Source organism: Tenrec ecaudatus, chromosome 3, assembly GCF_050624435.1.
Source record: "Tenrec ecaudatus isolate mTenEca1 chromosome 3, mTenEca1.hap1, whole genome shotgun sequence".
In the NCBI taxonomy this organism is placed as follows: Eukaryota; Metazoa; Chordata; class Mammalia; order Afrosoricida; family Tenrecidae; genus Tenrec; species Tenrec ecaudatus.
In genome coordinates this window covers 112,936,244-112,958,323 of record NC_134532.1, presented here as the reverse complement: position 1 = coordinate 112,958,323, position 22,080 = coordinate 112,936,244, and the positions used below count along the sequence as shown (strand labels likewise).

The following is a 22,080-nucleotide window of genomic DNA, read 5'->3' as shown; positions in this document are numbered from 1 at the left end:
GAGACTTGGGGTCTAATGAAGCCCTCCGAGCAGACGCCATGGCTGCACTGGGGGCCACACCCCATACCTCTAGCCTTCTCGTAGGACCCTCCTCACCCTTGAGAACCCGCCGGCCTCAGTGGCAGGGGTCCCAGGGCACTCGGGGCAGCAGTCGGAGTCAGTGCTGCCCTGTGCTCACAGAAGCGCCGAATCTCATGGCTCTCCAGTACTTTCCAGGTGGAACATTTTGGTGTACCTGTCTTCAGCTGTCTGGTACCGAGAACACTTTAAAGGCTCGTCTTATTATTCTCTCCCTCCCTGCCTCTTCCTCTGCATGTGTTTCTTCTCTCTGCTCACTGCATGCTAGATAATAACAGCTCACGGATGACTAAAGTCCCTTAGAAGGTTCATGCTAAATTGGTAAAGCGGGACACCATTGACAGAACTCATATCCTGGCGAAATAGCCACATGGCAGCCGAACACCGGATACCCTAGCTTGTCGTGCATTCTTTCCAAAAATTGAGACTTTTAAAAAATGCCGCGGGACGTGGGAAAAATTATTAAAAATCGGGACGTCTGGTCACCTTATGCTAAGATTGCGAGTCATAAAGTATTGTTACTAGGGCTCCAGCTCCAACCTGCAGGTTGGTTCCCCGAACAAAACTGACTAAAGTCTTGGCAGTCAAAGGAAGGCCACAGGCAAGTTCGCTGGGGAACACGCTGCTCTCGGTCTGTATAGGGTGCTTGTGGGCTCAGTCAAACCAGTGGCTTCCAAGGGCATCTGCTAGACAGTTAAAGTCCAGTCAGAAAGGTCGGCTCACAGGGTTCTAGCAGCCATTTGGGGAGTTGCAAAGGGGGAATCCTAGAGGACACAGGATGACCCACGGCCTTCTTAGGAAGAAGCTTTTAGAAACTCGAAAGCCCAGTTGCTGAGAAAAGGGCCCAGAAAGTTGTGCTGAGGGCCTCTTCCCGTCAGGACAAATGCACTGCTTATTCTATAGGGCAGCCAGAGAGCCCCGGAGACTTTCACCGAGAAACCCGGGCCCAGCCCACCATTTTCCACCTCCTGTTGTTCCCGACGGCAAAGGAGCCTGAGCTGCCATGTTTCACTTGGTGTAAATCACGGAGTACAGAATTCTTCAGGGAAGAGCCATAGAAATCGTGCCTTTAGGAAGGTACTGACCCTAGAGCAGTGGTTCTCAACCTTCCTAACGCCGCAACCCTTTAATGCACTTCCTCGTGTGGTGGTGACCCCAAACCACAAAATTATTTTCGTTGCTACTCCATAACTGTAATTTTGCTACTATTATGAATCGGGTGACCCCTGGAAAAGGGTCGTTGGACTCCCAAAGGGGTTGTGACCGACAGATTGAGAACTGCTGCCCTAGATGGAGGAATGTGCCAAGAAACAATAGCTTCACATGTTGGTACTTTTGCTTAATAAAGGTTTTTACGATTTGATAATAAGTCTTTTTGATTTACCCTTATCGATACTCTTTCTTTTTTTACCCTGGCTGTCTTAACCAGCTCCTTTCCACCCTCATCAGAAGCAGTAGTTTGTCTCTTTTTAAAAAATCATTTACTGGGGGCTCATAGAGCTCTTATCACATTCCATACGTACGTCCATTGGGTCGAGCACATTTGTACATACGCTGCCATCATCTTTCTCAAAACTCTCCTGGCGCCCTTGGTACGGCTCCTTTCCCCACCTTCCATCCCCCATGAACCCTTATTCTTTGCGTTCTTAAGGCTTAAAACTCAAATCATTTTCAGGATCCTCTGGTTGACTAATTGGTATAGTACCAATAACTCTGCTCAGAAAATATAATTAGGCGGTATTTTAATTTCATTACCTTGAAATCCTTGGCATACATTCATATTTCATATGCTTTGAAAAATATGGTCTTTATAGATTATTTGAGTAATTCTTGCTCTTTGTATCTAAAGGTATGAAATTTTTAGGTACAAAATCCTACCTGAGTGCTTTGTCTCCCCTTTTAACTATTTAAGATGATTGGCCACTACTTTGTTTTGCAACAAAATTCTGTGTAGCCACTGATAGACTACACCCTGAAAATCTTTACAGAGACAGCCAGCCTTAGCTTTCTCCTGGGTAGCGGCTGGTGAGTTCAAACTCCTGACCTTCCAGTTAGCAGCCCAACACCCCAGTGCGTCACCAGGGGAATCGCTTTGGAAATTCCGTGACTCCTTTGCCTTGTACTTCAGAGATCAAGTCTTATGTAAGTCAGAAATCCTGACCACAGGACTTCTCTGAATGTGCCAACTACAATTCTCTAGTGGATATGGGAGGGACTGACATGATGGTTGGGAGTCATGGGAATGATGGTGGGGCCTCAATGCTGCCTTTCCTCCCAGGGGATGCGTCCAAGGAGGACATCGACACTGCCATGAAGCTGGGAGCTGGCTACCCTATGGGCCCTTTTGAACTGGTTGACTACGTTGGACTGGATACCACAAAGTTTATTGTGGATGGTAGGAATTGGAATTCTCCATTTTTCTTCTTTCTTGAGTAAGGTAGTATCTGTGAACTGTGAACTGTAACCCCACTGCCATTGAGTCAATGCTGACCTGGAGTAACCCTGTAGGACCGAGCAGAACTGCTCCCTGGGGTTTCCACGGCAGTCAGCCTCATCTTTCTCCAGCAGAGTGGCTCGTGGCTCTGCACTGTCGCCTGGCGGTTAGCAGCCCAACAAATAACCCACTAGGTCACCGGGACTACCGCCCTTTTACAAGGGAAATTCTAACAAGTCTAAGCAGACCATTCAGAATGTGCCTCTGTGCCTCCCTCGAATCAAGTGTCCCGGGAGTAGGCGGGCGAAGGACAGCTGTGATTGTGTTGGGCCCGGCCACAGAGTAGCAGCACTGAGGGAGCTAGCTCATCTCTTGTCAAGTGTCACAAAGCACCGGTGGCATTTCAGAGGGCTGGGACACGCGAGGCACTGAATCACGCGGGCATAAAGCGCCAGTGGTAGCAGCAGACTCAGATCTTAAACAGTGTTCTGGCAGTGACACGTGTCGCCGAAGAGTCCGACCAAGACACAACGGCTTCTCCATGGTGTGTTGGACCTTTGGCAAATGGGAATCTGACATTAGGGGTGCCTGAGCAGGGAGCCTCGAACCGCACCACCATGTGGCAGCAGCAGCCACCGTACCCATGGTGCGGCTGGGCCTGCCACGCCTGCCGGGTACTCCCACTGGAGACCTCAGTGGGCCCTACGGCGGACCTCTCAGTAGGTGCTCTGTGCTCCAGTCCCAGCAGACTCGCCATGGGAAGGCTGAGGCAGCCAATAACCCATGCTCCATCCTCTACCCTCTTCCTCCTCTTCACAGGGTGGCAAGAAATAGATTCAAAGAACCCCTTGTTTCAGCCCAGCCCGAAGTTGAATCAGCTGGTGGCAGAGAAGAAGTTCGGCAAGAAGACTGGAGAAGGGTTTTACAAATACAAATGATCGCCCCGGGAAGCACCCGCGGAAGCGTGTGCCAGCCAGCTGCCCGAGGGCCCGTGGGAACGCGCCATGGTCAGACGCTCCCGCACCGCCCCGCCTGCTCACTGCGCATTTTCATTGTAATCTTTCTGAAGTAATCATGTCCACTAGTTACAGGAGTAACAGATCCCTTCGTTGAGAATAATTCCCTTTTTTATTCTGGTCATTTTGGGGTTGTTCTGATAAAGCTTTGTACCCTTGGTGCCTTGGGACGGACATTTCTTTAGAATCTTTCCCTTTCGGTAAAGAATTGTCTGGTCTCCTTCCCTCGTCCAGGGAGAAGCCTTCCTCTGGGCCCCGGGCTGCCTTGAGGGGGAGTCCGGAGCCCTCGGGATGCCGTTTGCCTGTGACATGTGTCCTGTCTGAGAGCAGGGCGACCTACAGCCGCGGGCCTTGCCCTACCCCCGGGGCTTGACATGCGCCGTCGTGCCTGCTGGTACAAAGCCTCGTCCAGAGGCGGCTGGTGGGAGCACCTCCACGGGCTGGGTTTGCATGGGAGCCGCCTTCTCGGGCACTCACCCCTGCCATTGGATGACTGCTGTCTGTCTGCTCTGTTTTAACAAATCAGTGTATGCCACTCTGCCTACAAATTGGCTTTGATAAAATGTGATCTATAAAAATTGAAAATAAAATGTGTATGATTTTAATCTAAAGCTTCAGTGGTTATAAAACAAGGGTTGATCGTTGTGCCCATCTTTGGCTTGTCCTTTTGTCAAGTGTTGGCGGGCGGGGAGAGAGGGTGGGAGGAGCAACAGGGAAGGCGTTCCTGCATGGACCTGCCTGCCACGGTCTCGGCCAGCGTTCTCCCTAGTAAAGCAGTCCTAGGGCCCCACGAACGGGTTTTTAAGAGACCGCTGTGTTCTTCTGTGCCAGCAAAATCTAATAGTGTAACACGAGCTTCTTTTCATCATTGGCCTGGGAAAGGGCTAGCCCCTGGAAAGATGGCAGAACCATGAAGTCGAGGGGTCCTAGGTCACCACCTGTGTAGAAGTTGAGTCAACCTTAGAGCGAGGCTGTGACGAGAAAGTGGTGTACAAAGTTGTGGTTTCAGCCATCTCAGTCTAGAGCTGCAGACGGAACCGCCACCAACAGGGCATCCTGGTAAGATGACGGAGAATTTCCTTTCCTCTGTTTTCGGCTTGCTCAGGGGAGTGTACGGATATATATTTAACTTGAATCTAATTATAGCATAGCATCAAAGTGAACACGTTGCTCCCACACAGAGAACATGGGGGGTCATTCTGGGAAACTGGGGGGTCATTCTTCTAAAACGTTTCCTAATGAAGGAAGCACTGCGAAGCCACCAGCCTTTTCACTGATGAAGGTTACCCTGTGGGAGGCAGCACCCTGCTCACCCAGCAGAGGAGTGGCCTTCCACCGAGTACCGCCCGCTCTCCTACCAGAGCCCCTATAGGATGTGGTCCTTGTCCTGGAAACGGCCGGGCTCGCTCTTAACCACTGAAGTCCAAGAACTCGCTGGGCAGCCCAGTAGCCACACCTGCCAGGATGGGAGGGAGGGGTGCAGCAGCCTTCTTCTGATGGGTCTTAAGGCACACCTTGGACTTCCCTTCCCTCCCCAAAGTTAAAAAAGAAAGGCCGTCACATCTTTTTCTCCTTTTCAGAGTTTGTTTTCCAATGCCTCCCGTTTGGGATGCGGAGGACATTCTGAACATCTTTCTATAGAGAAGGGGACTTGGAAAGGTATGTAGGGAAATGAGAGTAAAGAGACTGGAGCGTGTCAAGGAGCTCTTTTGAAGGCCCCTCATCACGGAGGTGGGAGCGGCTTGCTCCATGCCTCTGGTCTCGGGCGAGCACTGCTGCTTCCCACAGGAACGCCGAGGATGGAAGGAATGCCTCTGGGTCATCCCGATTCCAAATCAGAGCAGCTGCGTTGGGAGCGGCTGCTCGGCCTCAGCCGGCAGCTGAAACGGAAGCTTCCTCCGAACTGCAGCGGGCGGGCGCCAGGTTTTCCTGTTCTGTGCTTTGGCCTCACTCTTGAGAAAGGAGGGTGAGCCCTGGCCCGTGCGGCTGCGCTCTGCTTCACTGCTGCCATCTGTCCTCCGTCCCCATTTTTCCTTCCTCACAAACCTCCAAGTACCAGGATGTACTCAGGAGGACACCTTGCCCCACTTCTCCTTCCGCTTAGTGGTATTGTTATTACCAAGATAGAAACAAAATTTTAATGAGGAAAAATAAAACCAAGCAATTTATGAAATACTGTATTGAATAAGGTTACATGGGCCACGGAGTATAGCTTTCACGTAGACTTCTATTACAGTTCCTTAAATAGAGTTCTCCAAAGAATTGCTTTAATATTAGGACTGAGCCCTGGTGGCGGAGTTACACGTGCTGCTAGCTGCCAGGTCAGCAGTTTGAAATCACCAGCCACTCTGCTCAGGAGAAAGACAGTTTCTACTCCCGTAAACAGTTACAGTCTCGGAAACCCACAGGAGCAGTTCCGCCTGTCCTAGCGGGTCGCTGTGAGTGCTCATCGACTCAGTGGCAGTGAGTTTTGACTTCTGATGAGGGTTTTTAAGGAGCCCTGGTGCAGTGTTCACACATTGGGTTGCCAACCACAAGATCTGCATTTCAAGCCCACCACCAGCTAGTTGGCTCCTTGGGAGAAAGACGGGGCTTTCTGTCTCCATGAATAGTTACAGTCTCGGAAACCCAGAGGCGGTTCTGGTCTGTCCTGTAAGGGCCCTGTGAGTCATGATCGACTCAGTGGCAGTGAGTTTGTTTTCACCTAACCCTTACCCTAACCCTTACCTTAACACTAACGCAAGCCCTCACCTGAACCCTCACCCTCAGTGAGTTTGGTTTTTGAGAGAGATATCTGGGTCCCTGGTAGCAGAGTGCGGATGTGCTAGGCAGCTAACCCCAAAGTCACAGAATTCAAAACGACCAGACCTTTTCTCCAAGGGAGGAAAATTAGTCTTCTATCCCCTATACAGATTTGCAGTCTGGGAAACCCTGGTGGTGTAATGTCTATGTGTCAGGCTGCTAACCCAAAGGTCGGTAGTTTGAAACCACCAGCTTGCTCCAAAGGAGAAACGGGAGGCCTTGTGCCCCTCTAAGTGCTGGTCGCAGACCCCACAGGGGCACTCCGGCCCTGCTCTGTGGGGGTCTAGGACTCGCCTGGAGCTCTCAGCAGTGCATGTTAGACTTCCCTGCTCGTAACTGACAGGGTCTGTCGTGGCTCGGACAATAACCCACAGTGATGATGTTGTCTCCCTCGGCGGTGAGGTCCGCTTTCCACACGTTTGAAGCAGCATCTGTCTCGTTCCACCTTGGTTTTAATGCGCTCTGTATTTCATCCCAAGTAGCCAGTTAATCAACCCAAAATAAGGTGTGGCGCTACTTTTACATAGCTGGCTTATAAACAAGTGATGGTAGATGCACAGTAGACTTTAAAATACCTGAGTCACAAGAGCATTGCTATGTTTTCCAAATCCATTTGTTGTGGAAATTATTTTAAAACCAGTCTTAATGTTTTATAATCACAGCTTTTGTCTTTATTTTAGCAACTTTTCCCAACACTTGCCATAATTAAATGAACCAAGGGCACTTCCTGCAAGACACAAAAATCACATCATTGATACTGATTTTATTGACTTCTTAATTTTAAATTTCTCTTAACTGTGGCTACTGCAGTATATTATTCTATCTAAGTGATTACTACTCCAGATGTAAACAGAGGTGGGTTCTAGTTCTCAGCTCAGAACTCTACAATGCAGGGGGTTGTTTCTCGTTCTGGATCTATCTGTTAAATTGGGCCTACTATTCTTTCATTGTGTTGCCGAAAACCACATGGCCGATTGTGTCCAACGTCCCTCCTCGGCGCGCAGCTAACGAGTTACAGTCCACGCTAACCTTTCACACCTGCGCGGAGCCGGCTGCAGATTGGGAACAGGCCCTGGTGTCTTTTAAAGGGCAATCTTCGAAGTTGAGCTGTTGGGCCACCAGGGCTGGAGGTGGGGTGTGTGTGTCTATGTGTGAGTGTCTGAGTGTGTGTGGCGGGGGAAGTGTGGAGAGAGAGCTGGAGCTCCCCACCCCACCACACAGCAACAGCCAGCACACAAGCCAGCAACAGCCATCTATGTAGAAGGAGGAACTTTATGTTAAAAAAAGCAATTTTACATTCAAGAAGGCTCCCCAACCCAGTCCAACTCAAGCCCGTAGATCCAGGCTAGCCGGGCCCAATGCCGGCTCACGGAGCTGCAGGCCGGTGACGCCAAAAGGCGCAGCAGGGCGGTCACAGGCTGGTTGGTGCCGAGTCTCCTGGATCCCAGGTGGATGGAAGCAGGGCAGGGTGCCAACAACTCGGGGGGGGGCGGGCACATGGGGCCACCCCTGGACAGATGGAGTCCCAGTGAAGTCCCAGCAGGGAGCAAGGTGAAGTGGCAGGCAGTTCCCAGAGGCCCTTGCTTTCCTACAAAGACCACACACCAAGAAGGTTTTCATCAAGCTACCGTTTGACAGGCTGGATTCTGCCTCTAGCCAGGAGCGCCCAGTCGGCAGTCATCCCGCCTCCGCACAGCTGCGCCTGAGCTCTTCCCGAACCTGGGCAGAGGTGCTATGTCTGAGACACATGCCGGGGTACCAGAACACTGGCGATCCGAAGGCTCACCAAGCGCAGGACCACGGGAGCTCGCCCTCCCTCCCGTGAATCGGGTTGCATGTGTGGGCAGTGGACGGAGTGGTTTAAGACCCCAGGGAAAAAGCGAGTACGTAAGAGAAGATCCCCCAGGGAGCAGGTGAACCCTTGCGTCCCTGACAGGATAGTCTGAAATGACACTAAGCAGAGTCTCCCTTTGCTGTAGGAGTCCCCACCAGGTCTCTTAATTAGTGATGGCAGACCAAGGAGTACAGAGCAGAATCACCCCAGGGCTGAAATGAATTCAAGGCTCTTGGCTCGTTGGCAAGGCGGCCGGGTGACCACGGCAGACGGAGGCATCGGCTTATCAAGGCAGGTTCCTTGCACGGCCTGCGTTCCTGAGGCAGAGGAGCCCGTGATATCTGGATGTGTGTGGGTCACCACGTGACATTCCTTCAGGTGCGCTTGCTGGAATATTCCAGCAGAAAGGGAGTCATTTCTCAAGCAACCAGGTGTGATAGAAAAAACTGGAATGAGAACTCTGCTTCCTGCTATCTCAAACAGCACTAGATGCAAACAACAAGGTTAGGAGAGAGAACCAAGAAAGTGACCCACACCGCTGCTGGCCAGGGAAGGAGTGGTTTCAAAGTGAAGTTAGGTGGCTGAGCCCAGTGCCCCAGGCCAGAGCCGTGCAGAGGCCGGAGCATGTGCTTCTGGGAAGGGGGTGGTCCAGAGTTCTGTTGTCCTCAGGGTGAGCCTTCCCTCCCGGGAAGGGCAAGGGCGAAGACCAAGCTTTCCTTCCACTGCGTGGATTTGTGGGAAAGCTCTTGTCTAGCCCTGCTCTGGTAGCATAGCGGTCACACAATGGGCCTCTAAACGCAAGGTCAGCAGTTCAAAATTACCAGCTGCTCCTTGGAAGAAAGATGGGGCTTTCTATTTCCGTGAAGAGTTAAGAGTCTGGGAAAGCCACAGCGGCTGTTCTACCCCGCCCTAAAGGGGCGCTGTGAATTGCATCAACTCGGTGGCAGTGAGTTTGGTTTTTGGTGCAGAGAGGTTTGCGCTCGTCCCTGTGATGTGAGGCCAGGAGAAAGGTGTGTCTGGTGCAGATGTGCTCAGGACGTCGGCTGAGGAGGCCCCCGCTTCACTGAGATGTGTTGCAAAAGTGAGGGACATAGAAACTTGTGTATACACACACATCCTGACTTGAGAACCAGGGCACAGGTATGTTCAAGAGAATGAGCTACCCTGTCAGCACATGGTCTCAGATGGGTTCTTGCCAGCAAGCAAGCCAGCATGGCGGCCTTCCAAGTCAGGCCTAAGGTAAGGTGATTATTAATGTCATGCCTTGATTTTCTCTGTTGTCCTCCCTTTCTTGTTACGTCTTGCATGTGAGTGGATAGGCAGTGGGGGAGGGCAGGCTGTCTCTCATTAGTACATTTAGTTTATGGCTTTTTAGAATTAAATCACAGCCAACCTAAATACACCAAGAGCCCTGGTGGTGTAGTGGTTAAGCAATTGGCTACAAACCTCAAGGTCAACAGTTCGAAACCACTCTAACCTATTTTGTAGCAGAAAGGTGAGGCTTTCTACTTCCATGAAGCGTTCCCAGCTGGGAAACCCACAGGGGCAATTCTACCCCTTCAGTTAGGGTCGCTATGAGTCAGAACTGACCTCTTGGAGGTAGTTTTCTTGGCTTGGAATCCTTAATGCTGGAGGTTGGTGAGAAGACAGCTATCTTATTCACATGATTGAATTTGCACACCCACCCCAACCCCCATGAGCCTGCACTACAGGGTCCTCTGTCCACCAGTTCAGGCGAAGGAGCCCTGAGGTGAAACAGTTAGGCACAGGCTGCTAAGAGGGTAGTGTGGGCGATGTGGTTTGATCCAGGGCTTTGAACCAATTATCTCATCTCAACCTATTCCCCACTGGAGAATTTGAATTTCCACAGTAGATATTAAATCTGAATAATACGGCCCCCTGCTAGGGCTTAATTAAGTACCCCAAACACAGGTTATATTGGAGCCACCCGGGAGCTTGTTCGAATACAGATTCAGATTTCATGCATGGAAGGTGGAAGTGTAGATTCCAGGAGGGGTCTCAAACTGGAATAACCCATTCCAAACCTTGGGTCCTTGGGAGAAAAGACCTGGTGATACATTCCCAGAAAGATGACTCGAAGCTGCCAGTGAGTGGACGGGACTCGCAGCGGCCCTGCCCGTAGAGCGTTCCCGAGGCTGCAGATCTTCACGGGAGCAGACAGCCTCATCTTTCTCCTGGAGAGCAGCTGATGCGCCTAGAGTGCGGAATCTCAGTTAGCAGCCCCGTACTCCCCAGACCATGCCTCCCCTGCAGGTCACAGCTCAGGAAACTGGACGGGTTCTGTCACATGAGGTCGCTTGGTCCCTGAGTTGGAATTGTCTCAGTGGCACACGCCAACAACCACTGGCTGCGGACCTTGCCCTGTAGTCTGAGAAGCCCTGTTCTCAGAGAACAGGCCGAAGGGGAGAGTAGAGACAGGCATCCCGGATAAGTGCAAGAATGAAAGTGAAGTTGATGTGCCTCATTCAGGCCCAAGGCTCATGAAACAGCCCAGTTTTTGCCAAGGCTTCCTGGGCAAGTTTGGAATTTTCTAGTGCCAGACATGGCCTAGCTGACCTGCATTGGGCTGCAGAGCTCGGCTGTCCCTCCTTGGGAGAAAGACGGGGCTTTCAATACTGGGAAAGAGTTACCGACTCAGACACTCACGCGGGGCAGTTCTACCCTGTCCTATAGGGTCTCTGTGAGTTGGCATCAACTCGAGGGCAGCAGCAGTCAGTTGGTTTTTTTTGTGTGTGTGAGGGCCAGACACAGAGAAGTGGCCAGTCCAGCTAATTAGAATCTCAGAAGTAGAGCAAGCTTAGCATAGGTCAGATGCCAGCACGTGCAAGCCAGGTGAGGCTTGTTACCAGGCACCTGGCTTTCGTGAGCACCGCATACCCTGGCTTTGTGAGACACCTGGAGAATCATGATGCGGAAAGATATCTCCAGACCTGGGCACAGAGGACAAGCTAGATTTCCATGCGGTTCCCCCTCTCCAACTGTGCAGGGTTCTCTGCATGCATTCACCGGGAAAGGAAGGTCTGCAACACCCAGGGCACTGTGGGGGCTCCGTTTGCCTTCTGTTGTCTCATACCATTATGTTGTCGGTGGGAGAAAAATCATGGGGCACAACAGTTGCCAGGGACTGCGCTGAGTACACATTCTGAGACAGAAGCAGAAGAGAAAATGAGGAATCTTTCCGTTCCAACCATGGCGACAGAGAGAGTGGGCAGTATTATCATTCCCATTCTTTGTATGTAATACTCGTTTTCCACATGGCAAACAATTTTCTGCCCATTTCTTCCACACTTTTAATGGAGATCCAAAAATGCAATCCATTTAACTGGCCCTATCTCGTGACTCTGACTCCTCCCACCCTCATCCCCCCCCCAAAAAACAACAACAACCCAACCAAACAAACAAACAATAAAAACCCAGACCCTTCCCCCTTTGTCTGTGTACTCCTTTGTTCTTGGGGCAAAAAATAGATTGGTTAGTCCTGGCTACCAACTATTTCCATGGGTAGAAAACGTCTGCTCTTATGTTTGTATGACAGCTTATGATCAAAGGCACTGGTGTGTGTAAACTGCATGCTGAAGGCTGAGCCTGAACCCCACTCGGAAGTTCTGATACTATTCTAGGCTCCACGTTGAATTGTAAAACCTGTCAGGTAAGTGTAGGACCACTCACCACAGGGCCAGTGCTTCATAGCCCCTTGGAGGGAGAAGGAAAAGGCCTATCTGCTCCTGTGAAGATTTCCAGTGTCTGAACCTCTATAGGGTCGGTGTGAGTCGGAACCAGCTTGAGGGCAGTGGCTTTGGTGGGCCTTTTCTCACAGTGATTCCTCTAACCTTGATGCTGACTTGATCTTACGTCCTAAGGGAGATGCCTGGCATTTTTCTCCGAGGCCCGGCAAGTGCAGCACACCACCAACTTTACCCAGAAGATCTTCACACTGGGCTCAAACAGATGGGGCAGCTTGTAGCTGAAGGGTCTTGATGCGCAATGTGTTAGTTCAGGTTGACTAGAGAAACAAATCCAGAGACACTCATAGATATCTAAGAAAGAACTTTATATAAAAGAGTAATTGTATATTAAGAAAGCATCCCAGTCCAGTCCATATCAAGTCCATAAGTGCAATACTAGCCCATATGTCTAATACAAGTCTAGACTCTTCAGACTCATGCAACACAATGACGCAGAATGCAGGAAGATCACAGGCCAGTGGGTGGAAAGTCTTGTGGATCCTGTGGCAGTGGAAGCATCTCAGCACTGGCATGGGTCTCCACGTGGCTCCTCCAGCTCCGGGCTCTGGCTCCATCAGCGTAGCTCCCTGTGGCTTTTCAACAGGAAAGGCAAGCAGAGAGAGAGTCTCTGGCCTCCAGTGAGCTATTTATCTCCTCATTGCCTCCAAATGAGGTCATCAAGCTGCGACCTGCTTGACAGGCTAAACTCCACCCCTTCACTCTTAATAGTCTCAAGTTGACACCAGATTATGTAGCTAGCACACACAGCATTGTCAGTAAAGCTCCACAGTAAGCCCCCAGTAACAGACATGCCTGACAGCAATTTGCACAGCAGGTCACTCAAGAAAGCCTGCTCCGGCCACTGTCCTGTGACCGCCTGGCAGTAAACGGAAGAGCAGGTAAACGTGCAGTTACACTCCCTCACCAGCCACATAATGCACACAATGTGGAAACACTCCTTTACCTCTTCATTCATTTTCCCACAAACTGTTCTCCATCTATTCCCCACTGATCCCTCTCTTCGATACCAGGTTTGGCTCCACTGCTTGTCTTTCAGCTGATTCAGATTTTAAAGCTGTTCACTCCCGTTCCATATGTACAAAAACCGCATCGGCCTCCTTGGCCAGAGGAGTGGCTGTCTTCATTGGGGACTCCGGACAGCTTCGTGGTGCGGGCCATCTCTATCCCCTAATGAAGTGCTTCAGTTTTTACTTCAACCAGACTCTGGGATGTTGTTCCACAGTGTATTCTCTGGCGATGGGCAATGAGAAAACATTTCCTACGCTGGACCAAATGTTTTCTAAAAAATAAAAATAAAAAAGAGAAAGCAGGGAGACGTGATTGCTGAGCACTGGTGTGTGCTTTCAATGCTGGTCACCCATTCACATCCTCGTCTGTGCAGGGTGAAGTTCACTGTGCCAGGGAGCAGTGTGCACAGGACCCAGGAGACGCCAACTTGACGCTGTGGGTTGCATTTGGCCTCTCCAAGCCTGGGACTTCCCGCTGGGCCGGCTTCCCTCCCTCTTAACACAGTGCTGGTTAGGGTCCAATGAGCCAGAGCCGGACTGGATGGCCATGAGTGAGTGTTTCTTAAAGTCCAACTTGGGATTCTGGAAGGGGGGGTGCCAAGACAGACACATGCGGATGGCAAGCAATCTTTTTTTTTTCCTCCTTTTTTCTTTTTTTACATTTTATTAGGGGCTCTTACAGCTCTTATCACAATCCATACATATACATACATCAATTGTATAAAGCACATCTGCACATTCCCTACCCCAATCATTCTCAAAGCATTTGCTCTCCACTTAAGCCCTTTGCATCAGGTCCTCTTTTTGGCAAGCAATCTTATAAACAATAAAAACCTGGCAAGGTCCCCAGGGAATGCTGAAGGTGGACTTTGGGGCCAAGGCGTGGTGCCCCAACAGACTGGACTGGAAAACACTCCTAAAGGCCAACAAATGATCCTTGAACTAACTACAAGCTTTTCTTTCTTGTGTTTTGTTCTTTGTCAGTGGTTTGTTGTTGTTTTGTTGTATACTTTTGCTTGGTTTGGCTCTGCCTTGTTTTTGTGTATGTCATTATCTCTGTAGGTGTATCTAAATAAGATAGGCTGGATGAACAATCAGGAGGAGAAAACAACAGGACTGACAGTTCCAGGGGGACATGGGAGAGGGGGAGGTGAGAAGAAAGAAGTGGTGTTAACAAATCCAGGGACAAAGGAACAAGTGATCCAAATCGGAGGTGAGGAGGTGTGGGAGGCATGATCAAGGGTAATGTAACCAAGAGGAATTGCTGAAGCCCAGGTGGGGACTGAGCATGATAGTGGGGCAGGTGGAAAGTGAAGGGAAATAGAGGAAAGAGCTGGGAGGCAAAGGGCATTTATAGAGGTCTAGAGAAAGACATGTACATATATAAATATATATATGAGAATGGGGTAATAGATCTATGTGTCTATATTTATAGGTTTAGTATTAAGGTAGCAGAAGGACATTGGGCCTCCACTCAAGTACTCCCTCAATGCAAGAATACTTTCTTCTATTAAATTGGCATTCTATAATGCTTACCTTTCCGACACAACTGCTGAAGACAAAATGGGTGAATAAGCAAATGTGGTGAAGAAAGCTGATGGTTCCTGGCTATCAAAAGAGATAGCATCTGGGGTTTTAAAGGCTTGAGGTAAACAAGCAGCCATATAGCTCAGAAGCAACAAAGCCCACATGGAAGAAGCACACCAGCCTGGTGATCAGGTGGTGTTGAAGGAATCAGAACAAAAAAACATCTTACCATAGTGAATGAAGGGGGGAGTGCAGAGTGGAGACCCAAAGCCCATTTGTCGGCCACTGGAGATCCCCTTGCAGAGGAGTCTAGGGTAGGAGATGAGTCAGTCAGGTGCGATGAAAAACACACCTATCCTTTAGTTCTTATATGTCCCCCCCCCAATATCATCCTAATTCTACCTTGCAAGTCTGGCTAGATCAGAGGATGTACACTGGTACAGATAGGAACCAGAAACACAGGGAATCCAGGGCGGATGATCCCTTCAGGACCAGTGGTGTGAGTGGCGATGCTGGGAGGGTAGAGGGAGAGTTAGTTGGAAAGAGGAAACCGATTACAAGGATCTACATGTGACCTCCAGGGGGGACGGACAACAGAAAAGTGGGTGAGGGAGTATGTCGGACAGAGCATGATATGACAAAATAATAATTTATAAATTATCACGGGGTTATGAGGGAGAGGGGAGTGGGGAGGGAGGGGAAAATGCGTAGCTGATGCCTGATGCCAGAGGCTTAAGTGGAGTGCAAATGTTTTGAGAATGATGAGGGCAATGAATGTGCAGATGTGCTTCACACAATTGATGTGTGTATGGATCGTGATGAGTTGTATGAGCCTCTAATAAAACAATAAATAAAAATCATTTCCAAGTGCACATTTATTTTATCATAGCCCATGGGCTGGTGCCCCATAGAAACATGGAATGTATGGATGATTTCTGTTTAATCCTAGTTGACTGCGACCCACAGAGGTGCCAATGACGTTAGCATTGCTTCATCAGTGCTAGGGCCAGTGAATAGTCACTTGTTTTGCTCACTGGCCCAATGCGAGGAAGTAAACCATCACTTTTAAGTTCTTCACATTGTAGCATAAATTATTTTAAAATCACCTATATCCCCAACTGTTTAAAATTCTAGTCTAAGTGATTTGTGGCCACTGGGTTGGTGCCCGCTTGCCCAGTTCTTCTCCCTCTGGGGCCCTCCCTGTTGTGCTCCCAGATATGTCGTCAACAAAGTCAGTGATCTCGTCGTCACAGCACCTCGTGTGGAAGCGTACCCTTTCCACTTTAGCTATTATAATGCTTAACCACAAATTTTAATTGCTATTTAAAGAAGAACACAAACACCCGCCTTTCTGTGGTCTCTCTGGGGTCTCCTCAGAAGTGGGGTTTACAGGGAAGATCTTTAAAGTCCCCGGTTTCCACCATATGGAAGATTATCCTGTAAACTACCAGTAAGTCCATGCACGGCGTTTGGGTTTCTCTGTTCTGTCTGGACCGTGAATGCTCCTTCAAGAGTTTTCCTCTTAAAAAGGAAGGTCACACTGGCCTTGCTCTGCTCACTGGCCCTCAGTTCCTGGTCTCCCATCCTGACCCAGAGATAGGCCAAAGTCCAGAGGGGCAAAGCACTGTGCTGGCCACAGCCATAACGACACTGAGTTATAACATGTAGCAGTTGTGGAAATGGAGTGTTTCATTGTATCTTTGCTGCAATTGGGGGGAGAGGAGGAACCTAGAATTGCATGAATAGGTGTACAAGGAAGAAGGAAATGGTCTGGAATTGAATGTGGTGATGGTTGTACAACTCTACTTGACATGACTGAATTATTGAATTATAGGGGCTTGTGGATGAAGTGCTAATAAAAGTTAAAAAACAAAACAAACTACAGCTGTAGTCGTGAGTTACCAGCAAGCCTAGCAACCAAATAAACAAAAGCCAGGAGGCACCCCACCCCCACCCCTGCGAAATGACCAGTGTGCCAGCTGTGATGTCAGAGAGCTCAGTGCCCAGAAGCTCCCCCAGCCTACTCTGGGCACCGCTGGGTTTGCAACTCACAGCTGGGCACAGAGCCAAGGCAGTCAGATCAAACAGAAGCGAAGCCCCAGGAGCATCCTACCCTCCCCCCCCCTCCCATTGCCTGGGCTGCTTTCCCTCTGGCCCCACCCCCACAGGGGACTCTGGCCTCTGGCGGATCTGCTGCCTGCAGGAAGCAGGAATTTGGTGGAATGGGCCAGGGATGGTCACTGGGCAGTGACATCAAAGTTAACTGGGGAAGTCATTCCAGAGGAAATACAGAAAAACACCAGTTTACAGAAGGGGCGCTGGCTCCCACAAGGGTTCTTTGACAAGCGGTGTCAGTCCATGCCTGTAGTCTTGGTGTGCGTGTCATAAAACACGGAGAACAGGAACCTAACGGGAAGAGGGGTCGCAAGAGCTTTGGTCAGTCTCCTTGTTGCAGTTTTTAATCATGTCTGTTTGGTTGGGTCCCTGAGTGGTGGCGTGCAAAGTTCAGCACCCGACTTTGGCCCAAAGGCTGGCTGGCAGCGGAACCCACCCGCAGGCTCTGTACAATGGACCCCCGGGGCCTGCTTCCCAAACCTGGCAACTTGGAAAACCCTGGGGGGGGAGGCAGCTTTCCCCTGCACAAGGGGTCACCCACCCTGCGCCTGCGCTGACTGGATGGTAACTCGCCCGGCGTCTCTCCGTGTGATTGGTCTCCACCCTGAGAGCCAGAAGAGCCGGCACCCCTTTACGAAGTCACACTCCCGGTTCACCCTGCACGGCATTCGGCTAGATTTCCAAGTTGACCTCGGAAAGAGACCACGGCGGCAGCTGAAAACGGTTTTAGCGACTTGGCGGGTATACATTAAGAAACCTCAGAGATAATTTTCAGATGAGGTTTTGGTCACAGCTGAATATAAAACCTCTGTAACAAGTAGGACCCCTGAACATAAATCGGCCTCATCCCGTCCCGTCCCAGTTCAAGTTCAGGACTAAATGAGGAGAAACTGGAGAGTTTCCAGAGGATAGTAATGAAAATGATTAAAGGACCAATGATGAAAGGTTCAAGGAATTGGGATTACTTAGCCTGAAGAAAAATCTGAGGGGTGATTTAATGGCAATCTTCAAGTACAGCATGGGAAGGGTTACTGCAGGGATGGCAGCCAGCTGTTGCCCAGCTGCGGGTCGAAGGAGGGAAACTGGAGTTCCAGAGAGAGCGTTCAGGTAGACTAACTCGCAGCAGTAGCAGTGGTTCTCCAACCAGCTCACGGTGGGATCTACCGCGAGAGCACCTGACAAGAAGGATGCCGCTTTTGCTAGCTCTGATCCCATCTCATTTCCTAATCAAGCAAAGCTATGGAAACGACAAACTCAAACACCGGCGCAAAGTGTTGCTTTGGCTTAACACCTTCCTTCTGCAGGGGTAGGGGGAACCAACCAACCAACCAATCCCTTCCCTCTGCCCAGGGGCATGGTTTCGGAAGGCTGGGTTGAGGACAAACATGCGGTCAAGGGAGAAAGTACCTGGGCAGGGACTCTAGTGAGCATCGTGAGGGCGGCAGCGGACCTGGAAATGATCAGGAAAGGAGAATCCTGACCACCTGCCTCTTCTCTTTCCCCTCACCCTCGTGTATACTTACTCTCCGGGCAGAGGAAGATGCCAGGCCACTCAATGACACTGAGGCTTTGCAGTAGGACAGGGAGAGGCAAAGGGTTTCCCTTCACAACAGGTCGTGGTCTCGGCCTTCTCCAGAGAAGGTCTAAGGTGCTCCGGCTGGCGGCCTGCGGGGCTGCTCGGCGCCATCCCGCCTGGCCCGAGGTCTGTGGATTTGGTCCCCCATGACTGAGGTTCAGATGGTCAGGAATGACACGCTTACTTCATACAATGACCTTTTTTTCCCCTCCTTTTTAATATTTTATTACAAAGCTTCTTTTAAAAAATGCTCAGCACGTTAACTCAAACTGGAATGACAAACGTGTTAGATGACAGTTTGGGGCAAAGGCTATGCCTTGTTATCTTTAAAAAAAGAAAAAAGAAAAGAATGGGCACATCAATGCTTATTTCAACAACTGGCATTAAATCCCACTAATCGGCTAATAAAACAAATACAAATACAGAACATTTAAAGGAATAACAATTCAAGTGCTGGGCTTTTTACAACAAGGGGGTGAGAGGAAAGAAATGGAAATTCAATGCAAACCAATCTGCTGGAAGGTTCTGTTAAGGTTTACTTAAAAAAAAAAACACACACAAAAAAAACAGAAGACGATGACGGTGACTGCTACCAACAGCCTGGGTTTGGCTGTCACAATTTCTGCGGCTCCACAGAACACCTCCAGAGGAGGAGCCAGGCCACTGCTTGGTTTACAGGAAATTCACAGAGAAGGCATCTCTCAGAAAAAGTGGGCTTCTGTCACTCTGTTCTCCTTTCCAATGCTTCCGCCACCTCTGACTTGTTATTTCAATGTTCCGAGCGAGCAAAATATACAAGACAAATGAAAACTACCAAGCGTAAGTTAAAACAAAAAATTCAAGTTAAAAAGAAAAAAAAGAAAGGAGAAGCAAACATACAGACTGATCCTTCTGCGCTCTTAAATAAAGCTTTAGGAGAGAGGCAGAGGCAGGAGAAAACCGAGGGGAGGAGAACGGAGTCCCTCCGCTGGGATGCTGGCGAGCGAGCGAGCAGGTGGACGGACTCCAGGTGTTGACGGCAGGCAGCCGCGGCCAGGTGACTGTCCTTGCCCAAGGGTTACAGGTATAAATGCAGGCGGCTCTGGGAGGTTCCCGGCAGAGGTGGGGGACGGAGGCTTCCCAGCGGACCCAGGGCCTGCCAGCTTTCGGTGTGCTTTCTAATGTTCTTTGTAAGAAAAAACATTTTTTTTCAACGTTTGATTTTGGAACTTGGCTCTTGCAGGAGACGAAAGGGGGTTGGCAGTGATTGTCTGTGGATCGGTGGCGTCTCTAGCAGCGACCTCGGGACGTGGGTGGGGTCAATCCTCCTTTGAGGTCGGCTGGGCAAGCCGTGCAGACAGTCAGGGTTTTCAACAAGCTTCCATCTCCAGAAGGGGTCCTGGGGTGGCCGCCTTGGCTTTGCACGTTGGGAATGAGTTCCGTTTTCCACCTCGGGAAGGAACAGAGGACATGCTGTTAATAGGGCTTTGTCACAGACCTGGGAAAGACCTCGTGCCTGTGACACACAGCACAGGCCTTGAGGTCACGGCCCGCCCCATGGTAGTCTCAAATCCTCAGAATACCTGACACAAGAAGCCAAACTCAGTGCCCAGTATATGCATATGCCTGTACAGGATTGTGATGGGAAGTAGATTTAACACGTTGGGTCATGATGAAAACAAAACAGGAAAGAGATGTTTGAAAGACACCAGTAGTAATGGCCCAATACAAGTTGCAAGGAGGGTCATGCATGAATGAACAGCTAGACAATGGTCTGTTTAGATTGCTTGTTCTCTTCAGTCCACTGTGGGGCACCATTGTCTGCATGTACCCAAGACCGCGACAGCCCAGTGCCCAAGCCACCAGCGCACTTGCTCTGCTCGCTCCCGCAGCCCGAGATAGGAAGGGGAGACTCTCCAGTTCTCAAGACTTCTTCCCGCCCAGCAACCTCAGCCTGGAAATGGGCACGCAGTTACCTCCTTTTCCAGACAGACAGACACAATGGGCGCTTTCAGGCACAGGACAGTGGGGATAGCGCAAACCCGGGCGGCGTTTTGTCCTGTCGTACTTAAGTTCGCTATAACGCGAAGGCATCTAGCAACAACACCGACAATGACAAAAGCACGGCTAGTTGCCGGCTAGAGCCCTGCTGGCATCATGGTAATACGTTTGGCAGCAGTTCAAAATCACCGGCTGCTTCTCGGGAGAAAGACGAGGCTTTCGACGCCTGTCCGAGAGATACCGCCTCCGACACCCACTGGGGCAGTTCTAGCCTGTCTTGCAGGGTGGCTAGGAGTAAGATGGTAGTGTGTTTGGTTTGCTTCAGGGAGTTGCTGGCCGGTCGGTGCCGGCTTGCAGTGACCCCGCGAACAGCCAACGGAACCCGACCCGGGTCCTGCGCCATCTTCAGGCGCGATGGTTGAGCTCATTATTGCGGCCAAGGGCCTTTTGAAGTAAATGTTACTGATTATTAATGATGCTCATGGAATTAAAATTAAAAAAAAAATCCCTTAGTCCTCAAAGCTTAAGGATCTGGAATTTGTGAAAGATGGATCGAAACTCAATGGAGAACGATGGGACTAAGCCAACCTCAAGGAAGAGAACTTGGAGGGGTTTGGCTCCTTCGGTGGGGGCTCAGCCCAGAGAGCATCTCTCCTTTGACTGCAGACCAGGCTCAAGGCAGCCCCTGACTAGGATCCCCCTCCCCCGCAAATTCTGTGCTTGGGGCTGTGGTGTCTTTGTTGCCAGCAGGAATCTCATTTGATCCTTGCAGGAGCTAACCAGGCTCGGACACCTTTTCTATTTAAGTGGAAAGAGAAATTAGAGGAAAAATAGAAGGAAGCCGTGAAAGAATTCAAATACGCAAGGCCCGCAGTTTGAAACCACCGGAAGAAGACGAGGCTTCCTACTTGTGTTAAAGAGTTACCGTCTCAGAAAGGCACAGGGGCAGTGCTGCCCTGTCCCATCGGGCTGCCACGGGAGGTTTGGTTTTGCTGAGGTGCTGGCCACCAACCTAGCAACCCCATGAAAATAAAATCTCTGTACAGCGAGTTACCGCCCACAAAGGGCATTTCACAGAAGCGTGTTGTGGGAATGGTGACAATTCCCGCCTCACAGACCAGGCTCAAAGTACCGGACATATGGGACTTCAAAGGCCTGAACGTGCTAGCTGGTGTCACCGTTGAAACTGGCCCCAAAGCTGCACCTGCCTGTGACCAGGGAGGGAGAGGGGCTGTGGTCCAGCCGCCGGCGCTGGCTAGAGACCGTATCAACCCCCACCCTGCTGCTGAGGTCACAGGAAGACCCGAGCCACGGGGTGCTGGGACCCTCTGACTGAAGAGGGGTGCCAACTCCTTAGCACAGGAAGATCAAGAAAGGGCCCGCCTTCCTGAGAAGCAAGGAGCCGGGAAAGGGTGGGGTACCCCACAGATGCCTGTTTCCAGGGGGCGTCCGCAGCACTGCTTGTCAAAGGCCGGTCCAGCTTGCTCTTCCGGGAAAGGTTTCCTCTCTGCTCTAGGACAACATCCATCGTCCTGCTGGGAATGGCCAAGAAACCCAGGGCAAGGGAGTCACTGTTGCCGGGGGACCAGAGCCCCACCCCAGAGTGGGAGTTGTTAGGGCGGGTGGGAGCACGCAGGCGGGCCTGGTGCCTGAAGGATCCCAACTGCCCTGTAAGGCTAACTTTGACCCTTGGGAGAGGGAGACAACCTTTGGGGCTGCCGTGCCCCATTCTCCACTCACAGCAGCCCCCACTTCCAGCTCTCCAAGTCCTTCGGAGCTGAGCTGGGGCACAAACAAGTGAAAGTGGGGGCCCAGAGGTGGGCCCGTTTACCACAAGGGCGGCATCCAACCTGGGGGAACGACAGGGAGCGACTTCTTTTTACAATCTCTATTTTGCTGTTTTTATAACTGCCCCCCCTCCCCCACCTCCTAGAAAACCTGGTG

The 22,080-nt window shown here is 50.6% G+C and overlaps 2 protein-coding genes across 3 annotated transcripts in view; one reads left to right on the top strand and one right to left on the bottom strand.

Annotated features, from left to right (window-relative positions):
- Positions 1-4,133, top strand: part of HADH (hydroxyacyl-CoA dehydrogenase) — a 53,120-nt gene extending 48,987 nt beyond the window's left edge. Inside the window, exons 7-8 of the mRNA XM_075543942.1 lie at positions 2,357-2,473; positions 3,332-4,133. Coding sequence (XP_075400057.1) covers positions 2,357-2,473; positions 3,332-3,450 — 236 coding nt within the window. The 3' untranslated portion in view covers positions 3,451-4,133. The remainder of the gene's footprint in view (positions 1-2,356; positions 2,474-3,331) is intronic.
- A 14,248-nt stretch (positions 4,134-18,381) lies between these two features.
- Positions 18,382-22,080, bottom strand: part of LEF1 (lymphoid enhancer binding factor 1) — a 150,439-nt gene continuing 146,740 nt past the window's right edge. For both annotated transcript variants that reach the window (XM_075544849.1, XM_075544853.1), the window contains one exon: positions 18,382-19,585. In XM_075544849.1, coding sequence (XP_075400964.1) covers positions 19,506-19,585 — 80 coding nt within the window. In that variant the 3' untranslated portion in view covers positions 18,382-19,505. The remainder of the gene's footprint in view (positions 19,586-22,080) is intronic.